The following is a 22,113-nucleotide window of genomic DNA, read 5'->3' as shown; positions in this document are numbered from 1 at the left end:
TCCTTCTTCCAGGCGAGTGCTTTTGTAACTGGACATTCAACAAATTGAAAGCCAGACTCTTGAGGATACAGTAAATAATGGACCAGTCAATTACATGTGTGCTGATAGATGGATAGTATTCAATCCACTAGTCCATTCCACAATTGTGAGAAGACCAAACCATTGACATGGGTGGTTGTGCTTCACATTTAGGAAGACATTGTGTCCAAATGGATGGCTGTAATTTGCATACACCTGGTCCACGTCATAAGGATGATTTGTTATTTTCTGAATTTGGATCAACATTTTAACTTTGTGGGTATTACTCAGTGAATTACCAGGGCACTGTAGTCAAAATACGTGCTGGTTTTAGTGTTCATGGCTATACGACTTCAACAACATTGAGATTTTAAGAGTGCAAAGCTGTTATGACGCAGTGTCACTCTGTCACTTAGCTTTCAGTCCAGTTGGCTTTTTGAGACTTTTAGCAGTTTTTATGAAAAAGATGAATCCATTTGTTCACTGTCTCTCTCTTTTTTTCCGCAACTTCCTGGCTTTTTTTTATTTTAGACATTTGTTGCAATGTCTTTTACACATATCTGCTTTAACTGATTGCATTTAATCCTAATTCTCCATTTAATAAAAAAAAATGAAAAAAAAAATCCAGCATAACCTTCATGGACATCAGATGAGGAGAATATTTGAGCCAATGAGACATGGACCATGTACAGCCATTTTCTGTTGCCTTTTTACGCTCATACATGTAAAGGCATTTATGTGCAAAGGCAGTATAATGACCCATCTTAACACTACAAACATACATAGAGTAGTGGTGGTGGGGTTTAATATTGAGGTGAAGCCCTGTGGCATTTTTCAGGATTTACACACAAAAAAGACTGAAATAACAACTTCATGGTAGAGTACAGATTTGTATAACAAAGCATTTACTGCGCGAGTATGTAGATGAAGTGGTTTGATATTGCAATAAAATAAGAGGGAACGCCTCCAACTGTTAAAATACAGTAATTATCAGCCTTTTTAATTGATTTTTTTTTTAATGCTTATTGTTGTAATCTCTAAATATGGATTACAGGCTCTGTATGCAGCCTTCATTCAATAATTATTACAGTTACTGCTAAGAAGAGAAGTAGAACATATCAAAATTTGGGGTATTGAAAATCTTTGTGAGGAAATATTGCACAATGTAAGACAAAAAAAAAAACTTGACTATAATTTAATGCGACGTAACAGGTACCTAGGCTTTTTAGTGCAGGAGGGAGGAAGACGCAATTTATATTGTAATTAAAAATAAAACAATATGGTGGATTGTTCAAGGTATTCTTAGTCCAGATGTTTGTACACTAGTAGGTTAATTCTCAAGAAAATATTGGATAATGCTGCTGTCGGATGAAAACTGTCAATTTTCTTTTTAGCCTTATTTTTTAAACAACGCTTGCATTTCAAGTGGATGTTGCCGGGTGTTTCCACCACGTGGTCATCTAGTACATTTTAATTCAAGCCAGTTTAACTGAAAAGAATACAAAAAGTGGGTTTTCTTGCGACAGCAGTAATGTTACTTGTCATTAGGATTTATTTAACCAACCACTACTTCTGTCAGTATTTCTCAATTTAAAACGTATGGGTTTTTTTTTCCTTCTTTCCCTCTGGTCAATTGAGCATAATGGGTATGCATACTATTCAGGTGTATTTCACTATAGCATTGGATCTCTAAGTTTAAAAAAAAAATGCAGTATATTTATACAGCAAGTGGTACAGTAATGTATTTCTAGCTAAGCATGGTTGCATAAGTGTGGCAGCTACTGTTTGTGCTTTTAATATATATAAATATATATATATTTTTTACCTCTTCTGCATCTCTGGCCTCTACACATCTGTCACTGAGGAGGGGGAGGAGTTAGGCATGGTCTGTCAACAAAATTGTGGAAATTCTCATCACCAAATCCCAGTTTTTAATAGTTGCTTGTATTTTACAGACCTTAAGGAAGCAGAGGATAAATGACAGAACTGAAATGGATACATTTTGGTGCTTTTGGAGGCCATCTTTGCTGTCCATTTCCGTTCTGTTGGTGCAAAGATGTATTGAATGGCGAACGGAATCCCTCGGCCTCCACCCTCTTTGTTCTGTGCCATATTTCACAACCGTTTAGTAAATATTACTTTCTTCTCTTAAGTAACTGGTGAATTCTGAGTCCTTGTTATGTCTAGCTTCCTGTGAATCTGTGTTTTCCTGTTGCTGTCCTAATCCTCGCATTGTTGTTGATGCCTATTGCCTGTCTCACTTTTATCTTTCTTGCTCCGTATTTATCCTATTTTCACTCCAGAGGCCATTTTTCCATCCCTCCAAACATTCACTTTCAGGGATGCAAAAGTGATGTCAGATCATATGTTCTGCTCCCTCTCATGCTCTCTTAACCCTCTCCTATCACGTTTTTTTTTTTTTTTTTTTTTGGTCTTAACATGCTTTCAGTCTGACCCTTGCAACCCTCACCATCTCGTCTTTAAAGTCACTTCTGACGATTATCTATTGTATTTTTTTAGTAGTTGAGAAATCTCTACTGAGCCTTTTTAAACACTAGATGTCGCCAGTGACCAAGTCTGGAAGTGGCAACACCATGATCCAAGGCTTTGAGCCTAAATGCTAAATTAATGATTTTATTGGTGTTATTGACATTTAAGAATCAAACATTTTGAGCACTGAGATTATTTCAGACATTTTCAAAAAATATCATTTTAGGGTTTATTTGTTCGTTAATAAGAGTTTTTCTTTTCATGGCCTGAGGACCAATGCTCTTAAAAACTGTAATTCTTGTTTTAATGTGAAGGCTTGGTAGAGAGGCAAACCCACAAGGCATTTGGGATATTTGGAAGTTAAAGACTCCAACAGAGCTGGTTTGTTTTTCAGGGTGGTGAAACTGCTTCCTCGTATAATTTCATTCCATTCCTTGCCTCTCATTTACTTTAATTTGCACTTAAATGAAAATGGACAGTTGGGGTTCTGTCCTCAGTGACATTTCCAAACGTTGAAACATGGTAGCTTCATAGCGACTAGAACAATTCATAAATCCTTCCTCTCCCTCCATCTTCCCTATCTCTTCTTATTTTGCCTTGCAGTTGCTAAGTCTTAGTTTTTTTTTTCTTCCATAAATTAAAACACTACTATCACAGTGAATAGTAGGCTTTTAAATGTCTTTGATGTTCTGCTGCAGCTTTTGATTTCAATTTGTCAGAGGTATCTCTTAGTTTAATTTGACACTAAATGTGATGCAAAAAGTGGAAATTCCTTGTCTTCCAAAAAAAAAGCATACTTGTATCCCCCACCCCCTGGATCGAGTATTAGAAACAACCCCATCTTTGGAAGTTTTAGTTTGGTACCCAGTTTGCACATGCTATGGTATATCTGTTACCGTAAGGTTGTGTTTGAAACTGAAGCCCAACGTCTGTTCAGCGTTGAGAGAAGTGAACTGTATGTTAGCTATTTGGTCCAGAGTGAAGGACCAGTGTCAGGCTTGTGATATGAAGTGTAAATCTGTTTTTAATTTTTTTTTTTTTTTTTTTTTTTATGTTCTTTTTTGTTGTTGAGGGTTTTTTTTAAAGATCAGTTAGTGATCTAGTACTATAACTAAGCCAAGTTTGTAATTGTATATTTACTGTAAAATGTAGAACATTGAATAACTATTAAAATTTTCCTATAAAAGGAAGAGTGTTTTGTGTGACCTTTTCTTATTCAGAATTTATTGCCATTTTCCCCCCTTGCAGGGTAAATCTGGTAAACGATGAGCACATTTCTGGGATTCATTACGTGATATAAGTGTCCTCGATGCAGAGAGCCTCTAAGAGCCCTTTATTATGGCTGGAGGTGTTTGTGAGAAGAACAGTTCTACCTGCAAGAGAGCGAATCAAACCACCACTTGGATCAAACATCACACAGGCCCATCACGATGGTCCAAAAATCATTTTAATGGTGAATTGTAAATCCGGTTTTAGAGTGCATTTACCCTTTAATGACAAGTCAACAATGCAGTCTGATGTAAGGACGCTAAAGGTCGTCATCTGCGTTCCAATAGAAGAATTGGGAAACATCATTTACTTGGAGGAAAAAGATTCAACAGCAGTCGCTCTTTCACTTCTCCCTACATCCATGAGCAGACATCCGACCTGGTTGAGCAACATCAACCACCAACCACCACTCATACGGATAAGCGCACGACTGAACAAACACTGACACACACCTCTTTTATGCACAGTGCCCCACCTAGCAAACACACAGTGTGTCTCTATCATTAACGATCATTGATTTCCGATCGTCTTTTTTTTTTTTTGGACAGTAAGTCCTCCAGTAGTTCTTACTCAGCACTGACTCTTACTTTCTTACAGTTTGTCACTCACATATGCAGGCTGTCTTATAAAAACTCTGATAAATGCCACAACTTTATTTACATGACACTCACAAGAAATGAACTAAAAGCAAGATAACATTTCGGTTTGACATTGGCCACTGTACAACAATATCTATCTAACATTAGCTACTGGTCATACCAGACCAAATACGGTTGGAGCAGCAAAATGGAGAAGGGGTATGATTTATTGCTTGTGAATTCAACAGTTCCTTCATAGATGTGTAACTTTTTCTTTCAAAAGCATATTCATGTGTCAAAGCAGGGGTGAATTCTCATAAAATACAGAACATACAAAAGTAATGTATACACATGTTTAAGATGAAAAGAATTTTAGTTTTTTCTGAAATATCAGAATAGTTGAGGCAACAAGTGTTGATAATGACCACAGTGGCTCATTATTGAGCCACTAATGACTTAATTCATCCGCTGGGATACTGCAGGCCAGATCACACAGCAACACATGGCCTCACAGCACCCGATCTCCTCCTCCCGCATCCGTGCATCTGCAGCTTCGTCTCCACATTTTGCTCTTCAGCCTGTTGAGCTTTCATTTGAACTAGTGTTTTCCTGTGAATACTGAGTTTATCAGAGGGTATTTGTGTGGAAACATCCAGTGTGTTGTTATGACAAAAGCCTGTCAACAACATACCTTTATGCATTCTTTATTTTAAAAATGATTATAACAAGTTATTGATTGCAAATTCCCACCTGATGTTTAACTAAAGAGGTTCTGGCGTCTTTGCGGGGTTATTTAAGTTGTCAGCACAGGAATATTCAGCTGACGCAAACAAAATAGGCAAATCATAACATCCTGTTGGAGAATACTCGTAAACGCTGAGCACACTGTGCATGGACACATGATCCTGCACGATTAGTTTAGACTATGAGACAGTTGTTTCAGGGATTTTAAGTAGAGGTGTCAGACAACCTGAAGGAACCAGATGAAGGTTGTAAAAACATATTCCATCTCTGAGGGCATTTACAGGACTGTGATACCGTGTGAAAGTATGAAACGCATACTTCAGCTCAAGTGGTGTACACAAACTCTAGGGTCATCAGAATATCTGCAAGGAAAAGTCTGTTTTGGGAAACACACACACAAACTGTCACTCTGCTATCAAACCAGTCCAACTGTGAGCTGTGCAAAATAAAATTCCAACTGAAAGATTTATGCTGCAATCCAATCAAAACCATGTGAGGTGATTCAGAGTTTATTGATCTGCTGCACAGTTGGGTAACTTGCATTTCTGACATAGTGCTCAACCACCAACGGCCACGTCGCAAGGATGTGTTTGCAACGTTCAAGCTTTCCAAACTGGGCTATTGCAGATAGCGGTGGAAGGGCGCAGGCCTAAAGTGGCAGTTTGGATTAGAGAGGCTCTTATTCCACATTGTGAAATTTGCTGATTAAGCTATGTGCAACTAGTTTCTGAAGGGAAATTAACTAGACTTCCCTGTCTACACACACCTAGGTTTCAACATGACGAAAGGCTCATTCAGAACAACAACCAAAAACCCTCTTTGGTAAATTCATTTTCTCTTCCAGGCAGATAGAAAGTGAGAACACAGATTAAATTATAGACAATTTTGCAAAACAAGCAGTTTTGAGCTGTCTTGTCAGTGTGTGGTCAAGGGTAATGGTAACCAATTTTCTCGTGTTTACGTATTCTGTACAAGCAACTAACGGATAATCAGTCCTCTTGATTTTCCTCCCTTTCCCAGCAGTAGCTATCTTCTGTGAACGTGACAGTTTTCTGTGAACACGACAGCAGTTACGTTCATCTCTGACACAAGCACAAACTCTTAACTTGGACTTGTTTTTGGATTTGTTAATCAAACATTGCTTTCTGTCACTTAATCTCATAAGTCAAGTCTGGACCACAGTGGCTGCAACCTTTGGAGTTGACAACTGCAGGAAATGAAGTCTGTTTCAATCAATCCTTCATAATCAAACTCAGTCTCTTTATCAGCAGATGGGATCCAAAACCCATGACTTCAGAATTACACTGTGCTTTCCTGCATATTCTTTATTTGCCACTCTATTAAGGGATACTTCGGAATTTTGGACATAAGACCTATTTTCCAAGTGAGCCGGTGTGTTCGAGGCGTCTGGAGACGTTTTCAAGAAATGTCATTAAGTTCTTCTAGTTGCCGAGTTCGCTTATGCTATGGCTAGCGCAAGTCAACGGTTCTTAGCTAGACAGGCATTGAAAACAGTCTTGCCCACTCCACAGTGCACCCGAGGCAAATCAATTAAAACACTAGACTGTCGATGTACATATCTGTGTTGATAGAATAATATTTGAAACAAAACTAACCTCGCATCGCATGAATCATCCATTTTTTGAGGAACTAGTGTCTCAGCAGTAGCGGAACTTTACTTTGCTCCGTCGGACTCAAAACTCTAAGACGCACCGCCCGAAATACTGCCCGTAAATAGGCAATCGAACCGGCCAAACTGTCGGCACTTATACCCCCAAGGCTGTCTGAAAAGCCCTCGGAGCTCTATCAAACACCGGGCAGCCTACGGCCACGTGAAGCCGCAATTACGCACAGCGAACCCGGACTTCTGCTCCGTCCGTAGACCCATAAACCCTCAGACGCGTTGCGGGGGATTCCCTCCTGGCACCACCAGTCTCCGTTTGTTCGGTCCCGGTTCTCAGCTCCAGCGGGGGCTTTCTCGGTCTCCACAGACGCTCCTTCACGTTCTGCCCTTTGAGCATCCCTCTCGCGCAATTCTTCCTCTGTATATTCAGGCTCGTACAGGTACGGTTGGGTTTGGGTGGAAAAAAATCTCCTCATCAGAGTCTTCAAAAGTTTCAGTATATTCTCCAAAAGTGTCCATTTCTGTGAGATTGAAGAAACTAGCACTGCAGGCTACTCTGCGTCTGTAGCAATGACAGCAGGTAAACAAACTATTATAGAACCGGTAACTTATAGGTGCTAGGTGATATCACTCCGCCGCTGCCATAGCCTACTAGGAAGTATGACACGCTGCTGCTGCTGCTGAGACATAAATCCTTAAAAATGCAAGGTTGGTTTTATTTCAAACAGTCTATCTACACATATGTACATCGATAGTCTGCCGTTACAATGGATTTTCCTCGGGTGCACTGTGGAGTGGGCAAGACTGTTTTTAATGCCTGTCTAGCTAAGAACCATTGACTTGCGCTAGCCATAGCATAAGCGAACTCAGCAACTAGAAGAACTGAATGAAATTTCTTGAAAACGTCTCCAGACGTCTCGAACACACCGGCTCACTTGGAAAATAGGTCTTATGTCCAAAATTCTGAACTATCCCTTTAACATGGGTAATCACATTTAAAATAAAACATGCCACACACATCCACTTATTAGACACAATGAAGGGGACAAAAGGCACCTGAGTCAGCAGGTACAACCTTTTCATGAGTCTTCATCACAACCTTTTTATGGGTATCACTGGTAAATAAAGTTATGCTGCCGTTTCCCCAAATTTTAGTCTCCGTTGTGTGGCTCCATCTTATCAGATTGACCTATAACCTATACTCTGATGGAGACCGGATGCTGACAAGGAAACAGCAATGTTCCCAAATCAAATAAGAGCACAATAAATGTATCATAAAATCGCTACGAGACCCAGTGACACATGAAAACCAGCTCTGTCGCTGTCAGCTGTGTTTAGCAAAACTCACCAATGTCAATGACCAGCAAAGCGATCGGTTACATAAACATGGGAGTTGATGTGGGGGAATGGACTTCATGACCTCAACATTAATTATGATTTGAGGACCTGGCCATGCCTCCAGCAATAGCTCATTGATTTCAATGAGTGGGAGAGTATATTATTATAACTTTGCTTTCACCCATGACACCACAGTTGTCTCTCCCTGATCAACAAGTCAGACAGGAAGCCGACACTGATATTGTGTTATTAGAGATGTTTTTCTTGTAAAACCTAAAAAAAATAAGCTCTCCCTGCTCTCTGAAATATAGGATTAATTATCCATGTATTAATGTCAGATAGGCTGTCTATATATTCTAGATATGTAGTTCAAAATTTGGTATAGACACTGAAGGAATTCTTGGCCTGGGTCAAAATTGACCCAAACCATACTGTGAAGGCACGGAATATGAACAGTATGTAAAGGTTAACATGTGCTAACTTGTGACTTAACAAACATATCTCTTTGAAATGGTTGGTTCGCCTATTTAAGATAATATAAGGTGATGCGCAAATGGGAGTAAAAACACTCATTTGTGCACACATTCGCTCTTCTCACAATTTTGAATTTGGTCACGATCGATGTTATTTTTAGAAGGTGGGTTTGGATTTGGGTCCACTGCTCTGCTCTGGGGTTCCCTTCGAGTAGATACACCAGGATAAAGTCCCCCCTAGGTCTTCCAGAGTAAATTAGATGCAGATACATGTTCCCTTAAATGGAGAAAACTTTATGTTGTTCATATTGGCTGCATGCAGCCAGCTGGTGGCCTTTTTATGTGTTTCCGCCCCCCGTCCCCCGAGAGCCTGGGATCGCTTCTGGTTCTCGTATTTAATTGTTAGAGAACTGAAGAACAGTTCACTTTGCCCCGCTTAAGTGGCGCAAGGCTCATTGCGCGTGCGTGGCCCCGTCGTGCCGCAGCAGCTACAGTGTGTAAAGTGTGCGCGCGCGCAGCAGTCGGAGCCACTTCACAGCAGGTAGGTCCGGTCCGGAGACTGCGAGATTAAACTCTTCTCTCCTCTCCCACTCCTCTCTTAAAACTGCTTCGAGTGTGTTCATAGTGATTTATTCACACGTGTGTTTCCCTCCACGCTGAACTGCTCTTTGTTGTGACACAGAAGAGCAAAGGAGCGGGACGAGTCTTGGAACCTGAACGTACCATGGCGTCAACTTGTTGATATTGTCACTTGTGTCTTTCTCTTTTTGGGGACATCATTCAGGGTAAGTTTTACCCCTTTTTCTCACTAATTAAGCAAACAAAGGACAACATAATGTTGCTTAACGTGTCTGTTTGCCAAATCTACCAATTGTATCGTAGCTCTATGATATTTTAGCGGTAGTGGTGTCATTGTGAGAGTCGTATACATGCATGTTATGTTATTGAAACGGACACTAAACGGAATTTACCGGAACGTCCGACAAACCTGAGAAATTAACTTGAATTTGCTCGAAATCAGTGAAACGAGAGGAAACGGAACTACAGTGCACTGAGGCGCGTCACTAACATGATGCAAGTACAGTGGCGTGCCTCAGGGCATCGAGGTACTTGACTGGGCACATACCAGGTTTGAATATGTGGGTACGCATCGACGTGACGCGTGCAGCATCATCACAGTGAAAATGAAGCCATAAAATACAGGCCAAAGTCTCAAACCTCAAAAACGTTATGCCATAAAATCATCTTGGGAAACTTCCGCTGTTCCCATGAATTTAATGTGTGCTTTCTCAGCTCGATAAAACGTATTAGTTGTTGACCTCTAAGATAGAAATTTAAATATTAATATTTGCACATCTTGAATTACATATGTTTTATGTTACATCAAATTGGACCATTATATACATATTTTAAAAGATAATATGAGTTAGGAGTATTAACTACAACAGGCCAGACATCCTGTGTGTTTTGTTCCAGTTTATGGGTTTTATTTTTTATTTTTTACAGCAACTGCAGTATGTCTGGAGTGTTGTGACATCTGTCTGTCTCTATATCTGCATCAACCATCTGAGAATAGCAAGACCAGTGTTTTACAATACTGGGCACATAATGATATCCTAATGCAGCAGGAGATTGAGTTTAAACTTCACCGAGACGGGAAAAAGCATCCTCGTGGAATGCCATCAAACAGGCTGTGTAGATGAAGAAGTGATATCTGCCAGCCAAATGCTCCACTCACTCATACACATGCGATTTTCTTGATAGCTTAATTTTTGCTTTATTTTTAGGAAAGAAAACTTGTTTCCAATCAATTTTTCTGTCATTTTGATTTTTCTTTTAGTTCTATATGCATATAATTGCCTCCCTTTAGTCGTTGCATACTTCCTCTATGCTACTGGTGACACCAGAGGAAAAGTAAGTGGTGTGATATCTTTGGGATAAGCACATGTTGCGTTATGTGTCACACTGTTTTCTCTAGAACTTCTGCAGCCGTGAGGAAATCGTGACTTAACCCCAGTAAAAACAAGTTCCCACACCACGGACGTAATAACCAGGAATCCTTTGGATTGGCTGTCATGTGTAAAGACCTGTCACACTCGCCATGGGAATTTGGTGCAGCGACTGTGTTTTTAGTGGAGATTCCTTTCGGCCAGCTGTCGGATGCGCTTCTGTTGGTGTTTTGTCTCTCTACTTTGGAGAGGTGACGGAGGGAGGGAGACATAGCCAAAGTTGTTTGCAGGACAAAGTCACTATAATCTCCGTGATTAAATAATTGAAAGCTCAGAGGCATCCATCCCAAACATGCCAGCCAATTTGGCTCCTTGAAATTGGTAATTTAATGTGAATGACGCAACATGAGATAAATCTGGTCTTAGTAGGATTAAAAACGCCAGAGATGCATCAGGGGATCAGTCAGTGAAGACATGTCTTGTTGTCCCGACTTTATGCTTGACTGACTCTGCTTTAACCGGAACGGCATTCAAAACCCCTCCGCACCACAAAACCCATGACAACAGCCACCACGGGGCACAGAATAACTGCTACTTGCCCCTCTGTTAAGCTTTTTGCCTTACCAAAGGTGTGCATCAAGCTGTTACAGCAGCTTATCTTTGGAGAGAAAAAACAACATGTTTTTCTATCAACGTTAAACCATTCAGGAGCAAAAACAAGTCCAAAGTATTTGTGTGACCCTGGGATATGTGTGCATCATCAGTAAGCCCTCTAATGATAGGGAGGTGTAAGGGACAGAAATACAAGAGAAAATAGAAGTGAGTCAGTAGCCTGCTGTTATATCTGTTTGTGCTTATGTGAGTGTGTGAAAGTATTTCACCTAAAACGAAACAAATAGTCCCCTACCCTCCCCACATGCCACCCGCTAACCTGAACACAGTGTCAGGCTGATTGAATGAAGTGAAACAATTCAGTCTGACGATCATGTTAGAAGGAACCTAGAAGGTTTCATTGCATTTACATTAACATTTACATTTAGTGCATTTAGCAGATGCTTTTGTCCAAAGCGACTTACAATAAGTACATTTGTCAAAAGAAAGAAACCACAACATATTATTGCCGATAAAGTAAGAGCGAAAAAATAGAAACAAGTGTTCCTAGGGTCCTCGTCTGAGTAAAGGAGTAGCTGTTCAGCAAGTATACCTTAAGTACAACAGTGCTATGATCAAAGTGCTACAGATAAGAACATAGAAAATGTTTTTTTATGGAAGTGAGTCATGCTATGCAGAGTCGAGGTCGAGGCCCGATGCCCTACTCTCCTTTCTCTGTCTTTAACTTGTTTCATCAGAGCGGCATTCATTTCCTCTGTGTGGTAACCGCCCACTCCAGTAACACAGAGACCAGCCTGAACTGCTGTCCATCAGTCTATACATGCCTGATGAAATCCTCACTCCAAAGCTTTACAGCTACGAGCGCCACACACTTTTGTCTACCACGTACCACAGTGTGTGATCATATCGTTTTGGGAGGTGCTCCTGTCCATATGTCCTTTTGCAGTGGACTAAAAGTAACTGGCTTTTGCTTTGGTTGTACCAGAAGGGATTTACCATCAGATTAAGCCTTCTGTCTAGCCATGTTAACAATGCCCATATTTGTACATAAAACTTCTGCAAATCAAACAATCAGTGGAAATACATTCCAAGAAGGATTTGTTCAAATGTGTGTGCTGCTCGGTATGTGAGATATAGCCTGCAAGCGTGTGTGTGTGTGTGTGTGTGTGTGTGTGTGTGTGTGTGTGTGTGTGTGTGTGTGTGTGTGTGTGTGTGTGTGTGTGTGTGTGTGTGTGTGTGTGTGTGTGTGTGCCTTCCTCCTCCTCACCCATTTGGCTATTTATGGTGCAGCTGATTGGTTTGAATGTCTCCTGGCTACAGTGCCCGTCCACTGGATTGATTGACTGAAGTTATCCTGCAACATATTAGCAAAGATAATTCTGGAAATGGTCTTTTCCGCCCTAATTAAGACAAAGGGCTGTGACATTTGCAGCATGCAGTCATGTGATGTGACGGTGTTTCTTTTTTTCTTTTCTTTTTTTTTTACTTCACCTGCATCTGTCTCCATTTGGAAAATTAAATTGGCTTTGTGTGTGTGTGTGTGTGTGTGTGTGTGTGTGTGTGTGTGTGTGTGTGTGTGTGTGTGTGTGTGTGTGTGTGTGTGTGTGTGTGTGTGTGTGTGTGTGTGTGTGTGTGTGTTTGTCTCTGGCTGCCGGACTGATGTGTGTCTGGGATTTGTATTTCCTTCGTTGTCATTTTGTGTGCCATTTACCAATGCATTACAGCAGATGCATGGGTGTGTATGCACGTGTGGTGGCCTATGCGTGTGTGTTCATGTCAGTGAAGGAGTGTGTGCTGTATTTCAGCAGACATGAGGAGCGGTGGGCATGAATCATTGATTAGCAAGGCCAAGGACGGTGTAGAGATCACAGAAGTAATTAGACATGAATTCTTCCCTGCTCGCTCTCCTGAACTCAACATATTTCTCCTCTATTCATTTGCATCTCCTGCTCTGTGTTTTAAAGGAGACATCGAGGGTCTGTGTGTACAGTAAACAGTATGAGTCTGTGTGTCCTTATCTGCACCATTAGAGTGCAGCATCCCTAAAGCATGCTAGACACAGAGTGGCTGCAACAGCTAATGAATCCAGATGTGTGCGTGTGTGTGTGTGTGTGTGTGTGGTAGGGGGTGTGTTTTAACAGATTGCCAGACTTGTATTTTTTAGTCTTGCATACACGTGTATTATAGAAAAGTAGTGGGAAATTCAGTTCAAATCAAGTCAGAACATTTGCTATCGAGCTTCTCAAACGTGAAAATTTGATGATTTTTAGTCTTAAAAATGATATTTGATTGTTGTTGGTGTTTACAAAACGAGCAGTTTTTCAGATGTCATCTTGGGTCATGGAAATTGTGATAGACAGTTTCAAAATAACCGACCGATTAATGAAACAACCAATGCCTGAATAGGCTGGGCGATATGGAGAAAATCAAATATCACAATATCGTTGCTCTATGATGTTGTAGGGTTGACTACTGGTACTTTTCTAAAAGATTTACACAATGAGATTTTTAATAAATAATCATCAGTAATGTGGATATAAGCACTAACGCTGTGTTCACACTGGACCCAGTGTCAAGTGGACATCATTTCACTGTAATGGAGTATTTAAAACCAGGAAATGACTGTGCTTATGCCCATATCCAAAAGCTTAGAGGGCTTCTAGTTTGATATCAGGATATCAATATAATATTGATGTAATGCCCAGACCTACCTGAAGGCCTCATTCAGTCGATTACATACCTTCATTACGTTCGATGAGGCTCCAAAACCTTTTAAAGGTTTTATGGCTAATTTTCCAGCAGTTGGTTGTCTAGTCACACATCCAGCAGACTCAGAGGAGCATAAATATGGATTTGGTGTTTCAGTCCAACACATGAATGTGAGTCCTGATCTCGGTTTGAGTCTCCACCAACACCGGAGGGAAACATCTCTCCCCTTTTAAGTGCTCTAATATGTTCACCTGCTAGTTGCTCAACGTGTTTATTTAATGCTGGGAATTTAGCACATAGTGGATTCATCAGAGCTTATTGTTGACATGCTCTCAGTTGACTCATGTTACCTCACAGAGGGTTCAAAAGTCCTGATGGTCCCACGTCCACATGCTAAATAATCATTCATCATTCCTAATCATTTATGACCCCGTCGCGGTCATGGCGAGGTGTTAACCCCCGATACTCGTCCTGATTTACAGTCACATTCCGTCAATCGTGGTTTCTGAATTACCTCGCGTCACCTTCAGCTCTGCCTTTTGGCAGGCCCGAGGGCAGAAAGTATGCAGCAGCATGCCTCTCTTGTCAAAGCATGTGTGACGGGGAGAGAGTGAGAGCTGAATAGAGTGCAGAGTGAGGGAGCGTCTCTGTCAGTGGCTGGTAACATGACCCGTGGCAGCGCTGTGGGCGTGTACTGAACTACATGTCACTCCGTGTTAGCTGCAGCATGCAGGGGAATTAGCTCAGATGGTAGAGCGCTCGCTTAGCATGCGAGAGGTAGCGGGATCGATGCCCGCATTCTCCAAAAAGCTTTTTGACTGTGGACACGCACAGCACAGCTTCCTGCAGGATTTGTGCAGATTCTCAATTGGAACAGTGGATGCAGCATGAAAGAGACCACATTATAACATTCAAGTGTAAATGGAGCTCCACTTCATTCACTGAACATTGTGAGTTGATGGTAAAATCTCAGTTTAGGTGAACGGTATTTATTCTAAATCAAGAATAAAAAGGATTGTATTGTTAATACAATCGAGGTGGTGTAACTGCAACAGCTTACACAATACGTGTCTTCACGTGTTTTCAAAGAGAGTTTGAGGGGGGGGGGGGGACAAGTTTCCCGTAAAAAATCAAAAGCTGCACTGAGTCATAGAGCAAAAGTAGATGACTCCTTCACGCCCACAATGACTGAATGAGTTCCTGCGAAGGTCAATGATCGATGGCTTGTTTGCTGTTTGTATTGCAATGCAGTAAACGTGGCTTTCATCTACGTTTTGAGAATCTCGTCTAAAATAGTTTAAACCTGTACACTAAACCTTTGTGTCATTCAACGTTTTATTTAGGAAGAGCAATGTTTCTTGATAAGTACGCTGAATTATGCATCAGAAATTATAATTGCCTCAAACATAATGTGGAGTCAGTGATAAATCTTCCTTTTCTTAACCATATATTTCTGTGGGTTTGCGGTGTGGCTCTGTCTTTATTTCCTGCTGTGTTTACCTGTTATACTGATATTAAACTAAAACCAATGCAGATCAGGGCGTTGATACGATGAAGCTGTGAGCAAACACTTCAGAAGCCATCAGAGGCACACACACAGTGCAGATATAACCATTAGCGGCCTGAGACTGCTGTAACTACTGACTTCTACTGGAAACATGACCTAATCAAACACACACACATACTTACACACCTCATATTTCAGGAGCTCTGACATCATGCTCTTATTGAGTGTGAAAAGTGTTCACAACATTGAACTGATAAGAGACTTTACATTTCTGTTTGCCTCTACACCCTCATTCATTTCAAAGAGATTAAGAAAATTAAAAATGAGAATCATAGCTGCGTTTATTTCAGATCAGATATTCTGCTTAGATTTTTAGATTAATTATTTGCTTGCTAGGGCTTGTAGGACCCCCTCACACACACACACACACACACACACACACACACACACACACACACACACACACACTCTGTGTTTAGGAGACCTGCCAGGTCAGTCACCCCTTTCGTTCTTTAGTAAAGTAATTAACTCGTTAGGTTTCATATTGCCTGTGGTTCGTTGACGCTTTAACTGCGTACAGGCCAAAACCTCACAAACAGGACGGACCATCACCTTGCTTGTGGAAAATGACAGCTTGAATATTAAAGTCAGATTCCTCACTAGGGTTGGTATTTTTTCGGCACATCACGGTTGGATTTGATCCAGAGAGCTGCGATGCCATTATAAAAAGATTATCGCTGCATCTTGATGCATCAAAATGATTATTTCCCCTCACCATATGACTACTTGCTACTTTTCAAACATGGCGTATTTGTCATGATCCATGAAAACGAACAGATGATTTTTATTTCCATTATATTTTATTAATTCAAAAGCAGTGTCAAAAGGTAACAAAGGTTACACTTGACAACATATTTCCCCCAATCCTGTCTCATATGATATTACATCATGGTACCTCTAAACTGCACTCTTAATTCCCTTTCTGGGTAACCATCACAACAAAAAACACTGCAAAAGTACTTTGTTCACACGGGACACGACCAGCAGGCTCCAGTTTAATGAACACCAATTGGTTCGGTCATATAATATCTAATTATTGACCTTCCGGCATTGACACATAATCTTCCAAATAAAGATGAATGAATGTTAGATCTGCAATCAGTAACAATCAATTCTCCCACCCCTATTCATTACATATCATCCCTGGAGGATCGGCATGGTTGGCCCGGTAAAGGCAGGCCTAAACACGAAAACTGAGTGTAAATTATTATATTATTATAACCAGAGATCTCTTTCTAAAGTGTCTTCAGAAAGCTCTGTGATCTGAGGGACCTGCATGATGCTGCCGGTGTTTTAAAATGGCCTTTCTTTAGTCTGGCTGGTTGACAAATCAAAGACATGATGCACACTGCAAGTGAGTCAGCCGCAAATTCAAGCTGACTATGTCGTTATTTTCTATTGTTTTTCTTCTTTGCCGGCTCGTTGGTAAAGTTAAGTGATATGTTTTAATGTGTGTTGGCACTCTGCTACCTTTCCCTCCTACTCTCCTTCAATCGCTCTGCCAGGAATGATCAATTCATGCGTCACTGTTCTTGACAACCAACTGATCACGCAACTACAGCGGAGCTAACCTTAAAACACATACGGACTTGTAGTTTGGGTTTTTTTTTATGACATTTTTAAAGCAGTTTAACAAGACACACAGACACTTGTGTGCACTCTCTTACGCATGCACACACACACACACACACACACACACACACACATACACTTTAGTTATGAATGAGTCACAGTCTGGCAAGGCTACCGAGGAAGTGGCTTAAGCCAATCACTTACTCCCACATGCTGCCATGAAGCAAATGGATATGATTGATGCTGGTGGAGGGTGCAGTAATTGGGATCGTTGATTAATCTGGCTGTTCCAGACAGTGTGAGATGTGAGTGGGAGACCAGACAGTCTGCAGTGGTTTTCATTTTAAAACTCAGTGTAGCTGTCCAGCTTCCACTTGTTATAAGTGTTAGAATGATTGCATGATCATCCTCTTAATGGGCTGGCTGCCCCCCCCCCCCCCCCCACCCCCCAGCGAACTCATTGTTACATGAAGCACAGGTGGAAAATAATTAAAGACTAAACAGCTAATTAAACAGTTGTATGATGCTGATACAATACTCAAGTATTTTTAATGCAATTTAATTATTCTATTCCACTTCATCTCAGTCATACTAAATATATGCAACATTACCGCTGAATGTTTTTTTTTAGCTTGTTAATCATTTAAAAGAAGCAATTTTTCTCAGTTTTTTTCATACAATATATAGTATATAGAATAACTTTTTCCGAGGCCTGGCGAAATCATTCAATAAATCACAAGTTGCATCACTTTGTGACCACTCAGATTCTGCAAACCCGTATGGGGAAATAATGCTTACATATTAAAAATATGTATTATTTAACTCTCTTCTTCACAAAAAGGACATTACATATTGTTTTAGCTACATTTCATTGCTACTGCTTATGTACTTCATTTCAGTAAAATAGTGGTCGTAGGAAAAAAACAGTGTTGATGGCATATTCAACTACTGGTCTCTTGTGCCCTCTGGTGGAGAGTCTCTCTCGCTCCACGATGGAATGAAGAACTCTAAAAACATACAAGCATACACAGGCATGTTCAATAATATATAGACACATGCTTAAACACACTCAATCCAAAATAAATATTTTGCTATATCTGTTTTGTACCTATTTGTTTGTTGATTTGATTTAACCTGAATTTAACACCACAAACAGCATCTGTAGCATTACGTCTTCCAATGTAACAATGTTATCTGTGTAATCCTCATAAATAAATAGATACAAATACAACTTAGCCTAATTTCTTTTAGGTAAAAGTGGTGTGCTGTAGGGATGGGGCGATATAGGATTGTGGATAAGTTGATTCTGAATTTCCATTATTGGGATAATCGTAAATATCGTGACTTGAAAAAACTCATTGTCATGAACTGAAAATAGAGCCTGATTTAAAAAAAAAATACAGGTTGCAAAATACAGTTTTCTATATATCTATCCTTTATTTATTTAAGGAGACCCTCTGATTTATGATAATCTTATTTTTATTTTTTATTCTGTGATGCAATAACAAAATATTAAGGGATACCAGTATGTTTCAGTTTTAAGCATATTTAGATTGATTATCAGAATACTATCATGAATCGCAACTATTTTGGCCAGGAATCAAATTTAAAATGTTATTTTGAGTTGGAATATCTCCTATGAATTTGAATATTGCCAATGGCTTGGCAAAATCACACAATTCACGCACACAAATTCACCTTATTTCTTTTTTTTTTTAAAGATTATTTTTTATGGCTGGAGTGCCATGCAAGCCTTTTTATTTTATTGTTTTATGCAGAGAGAGACAGTGTGGAAAGGGGAGATAGAGGGGGAAGACATGCGCGAAAGAGATTGCCGGGCCTGGAGTCGAACCACTGATCTCCGCGCCAAGGCTGAGCCTCCGTACATGGGGCGGCTGCCAAATTCACCTTATTTCAATGAAAATATTGACATCAATTTCAAAGTAACAACCCCCTCATGTCTCTCCCTTTCTCCTCCAGGATGTGAAGATGCCACACTCCTTCCCGACAGAAACCTTTTTCTCAAAAACCTTCTCCGTGGACCCCTTCTCTACCAGCGTATGGCCTACAGAGCCGTACGCAGCAGACAGCCTCATTGCCAGCGTCGGCAACGCCAGCGGGCCAAGCATCCCCCGCTGCACCTATAAGGAAGACTTTAAACGTATCTTACTGCCTGCCGTGTACACGTTGGTCTTCTTGCTCGGACTTCCTCTCAATGCTGCTGTCATACATAAGATATGGAGGACTCGGCCCAATCTGTCCAAAAACAACATCTATATGCTCAACTTAGCCATAGCCGACTTCCTGTACGTGATGTCACTTCCCTTGCTCATCTACAACTACGGCAGTCACGACTATTGGCCATTCGGGGAGTTTGCCTGTAAACTGGTCCGCTTTCAGTTCTACAGGTGAGACAAACATAACTGTGTAAAAGTATTCCCAATGTTAAAATAAGAGTACGTTCTCACAACACAGTACAGAAGAATGCAGCTTAATGACATCTGACCTCACAGTGTTTTTCTATTTTAGTAACCTGCATGGCAGCATCCTCTTCCTCACCTGCATCAGTGTGCAGCGCTACGTGGGCATCTGCCATCCTCTGGCGATGTGGCAGAAGCAAGGTGGCCGCAGGCTGGCGTGGTACATCTGTGGAGGGGTGTGGCTGGTGGTCGCCGCCTTGTGCGCGCCGACTTTTCACTTCGCCGCGACGGGAATCCAGCGGAACCGCACGGTGTGTTACGATTTAAGCACGCCAAAGAGCTCAGTGGACTACTATCCCTACGGCATGGCGCTGACCTGCCTCGGCTTCTTGTTGCCTTTCATGGGCGTGATGGTGTGCTACTGTCGGATGGCCCACATCCTCTGCCGCCCGGTGTCCTACCAGGGGGTTTCCATAGCGACGGGGGAGAAACGGGACAAGGCGGTGAGGATGATCATCGTGGTGGCGGTGGTGTTCTCCATAAGCTTCCTGCCGTTTCACCTCACCAAGACCATCTACCTGGTGGTGCGTACTCTGCCCGTGCCCTGCGAGACAAGAAACCTGTTCTCCATCATCTATAAGAGCACCAGGCCGTTTGCCAGCATGAACAGCTTTCTGGACCCTATTCTGTTTTACTTCACCCAGCCACGCTACCGCCGGAGCACCAGAAGGTTTGTTCTCAGGGTCACCACCCTCAGGGACAAGGGCACCAGCGTGTGAGCCGGCAGTAGATCATATGCTGTGACAGTATTCTTAAAGCCTTGCTGCTACACCAGTGGTGAACCCCAGGAGGCTACAAGGTGGTATGTACATGTATTGATCCCTGCGTTTCCTCATGTTCTAATGCAAGTCCTTTATGCTTTCACCCACTACTTACGGCAACTGCACTTAGACTTAGATTAGAGGTGCGAGGATATCGAGAAAACTTCTGAAATGCAAAATGATGGTTGCAAACTTTTAATGTGGAAGGTAAGACAAATTGCAAATTACTTGTATATTGTTAATTAATGAATGTATCATGACAGCCATCACATTCTGTGTCTGGGAAATCCCGGCATTTGGGGCACTTCTAATTAAGAAACATAAACTAAACAAATAAATACTATACTATGCATACTATTGGCAGACCAGGACTTCCACATCCTGCATTGCCCCTGTTATCTGTGTAATGTTTACTTCCAGTCTACGCTGTGCGCTGATAAACGAGAAACTTTTATCTATTTTTTGTAAATCATTTGTTACACACTGTGAACTGCACTATAGCCGATATACATATAATGATAATACTCTAACAATATAATATAATGAAGAGCGTCCACTTTAGCAGGCCCCTGAAGTTAGAACTAAAGGAGCAAGATGATTTTGTGAGAATAAAAGTGAAAGACAACTTTGTGATGTTGAAGTGGAAAACAAAGAAGGAAAAGAACGATACTTTAAATTTTTGGGATAAAATCCATTATGGCACATCGCCATGTAAAATGCTCAAAGCAATTGTAAATGTTTACTACTGCATGCTAAAACTGCATGAAGCACCTGTGAGGGGAACTGCATTTCCACATGGAGTATTACATACTCATGTGAAGAGTTTTACTGTTTCTTCCCTAAATGTCATAAGACTTGTTGTTGCACGTTTTCACCACTGGATGGTGAGTGCATGCCACTGCTGGAACCTCGATGCAGCCACCGTTCTTTCTAAAAATGGCTTGGTTATAAAGATGCTTTCCAGTAAGGATAAGATCGCAGCTACTGCTAAGGAAATCCATTTAAACGTATGAGCCAATGTTAATACATTTAAGAGTTGCTATCAGATGCATTAGACGCTTAGAGGGAAGGAAAAATGCAATTTATGGCTGTTAGGGCAGGGTCTAAATTAAGGCTCAGCCCTGCAATTTTCGACTTCCTGTTAGTGTGTGAACCGTTCCCATGAAACGAGGATTTCTGTTCCAAGGATTCACCTCTGCTGATAGAAGTTTGGTGTTACATTGATGATAGAATAAAGAATGAATGATAGGGAAATAGACTTTTATAGAGGTAACTCTAGAATCGTTTAGTACTTAGTATTGTTTTCAAAGCACTAACTCTAACTGAGTTACTGAGTTTATGGTTTGGTAATCTGTAGTTTCAGATTACTTTTGCACATTGTCCTTCAGAGGCACACTGAAATATGAATATATAGTCAAAAGGCCAATGTGATTTTTAAGTACATTTGATTTGCAAACAACCTTTAAATGGCTCCTAAGCAACTATTACAGACAAACTTTTGACAGCTTTACTACCTAAACGCTTGTTTCAATATTCACTTCTATACTGAGTTTTGCACCCATGAGGGAAGTCATGTTGTATTGATTAGTATAGTGTGAACATGTAATTTGAATGCATTTAAAATGCAAGGACCACAATATGAGGTCATGTGCTTGAAACGAATGTCTTAATGTACAGTGAGCATATTCATTAATGTAGTTTTTACTGTATGTTGTATCTCCTGCATTCCAAAAAGTGAATGCGTCGCTCTTGTCGCTTATGTTGTTTTGTTAAGTTTAGGTTGAATATTTGTTATGTCTTATTATTTTCCCCACATTTGTCGGAAATGTGTGTTTGTGTGATCAGTTTAGAGAGATTCGGATGTCTATACACTGTGCTAACATATGTGAGTCAATCAGTATTATTGAGAAGAATTTAAATTTTTGTACC

General features: G+C 40.7%; 1 protein-coding gene across 1 annotated transcript; it reads left to right on the top strand.

The window, feature by feature from the left end:
* Positions 1-9,044: 9,044 nt before the first annotated feature.
* On the top strand, positions 9,045-20,867 carry p2ry6 (pyrimidinergic receptor P2Y6). The gene is made up of 4 exons (XM_084019162.1): positions 9,045-9,075; positions 9,217-9,319; positions 18,924-19,351; positions 19,473-20,867. The coding sequence occupies exons 3-4, from the start codon at positions 18,933-18,935 to the stop codon at positions 20,140-20,142; spliced, it is 1,089 nt and encodes a 362-aa protein (XP_083875288.1). The 5' UTR covers positions 9,045-9,075; positions 9,217-9,319; positions 18,924-18,932; the 3' UTR covers positions 20,143-20,867.
* Positions 20,868-22,113: the final 1,246 nt, after the last annotated feature.

This window comes from Eutrigla gurnardus (assembly GCF_963514095.1).
Source record: "Eutrigla gurnardus genome assembly, chromosome: 10".
Classification (NCBI taxonomy): Eukaryota; Metazoa; Chordata; class Actinopteri; order Perciformes; family Triglidae; genus Eutrigla; species Eutrigla gurnardus.
This window is presented reverse-complemented; position numbering and strand designations above follow the sequence as displayed.

What these genes read in the sequence shown, in the direction of transcription:
- p2ry6 (XM_084019162.1), top strand. Translation starts at nt 18,933, where the DNA reads ATGCCACACTCCTTCCCGACAGAAACCTTTTTCTCAAAAACCTTCTCC. An exon ending in GTCCGCTTTCAGTTCTACAG is followed by an intron (nt 19,352 to 19,472) that starts GTGAGACAAACA and finishes TTTCTATTTTAG; the next exon opens with TAACCTGCATGGCAGCATCC.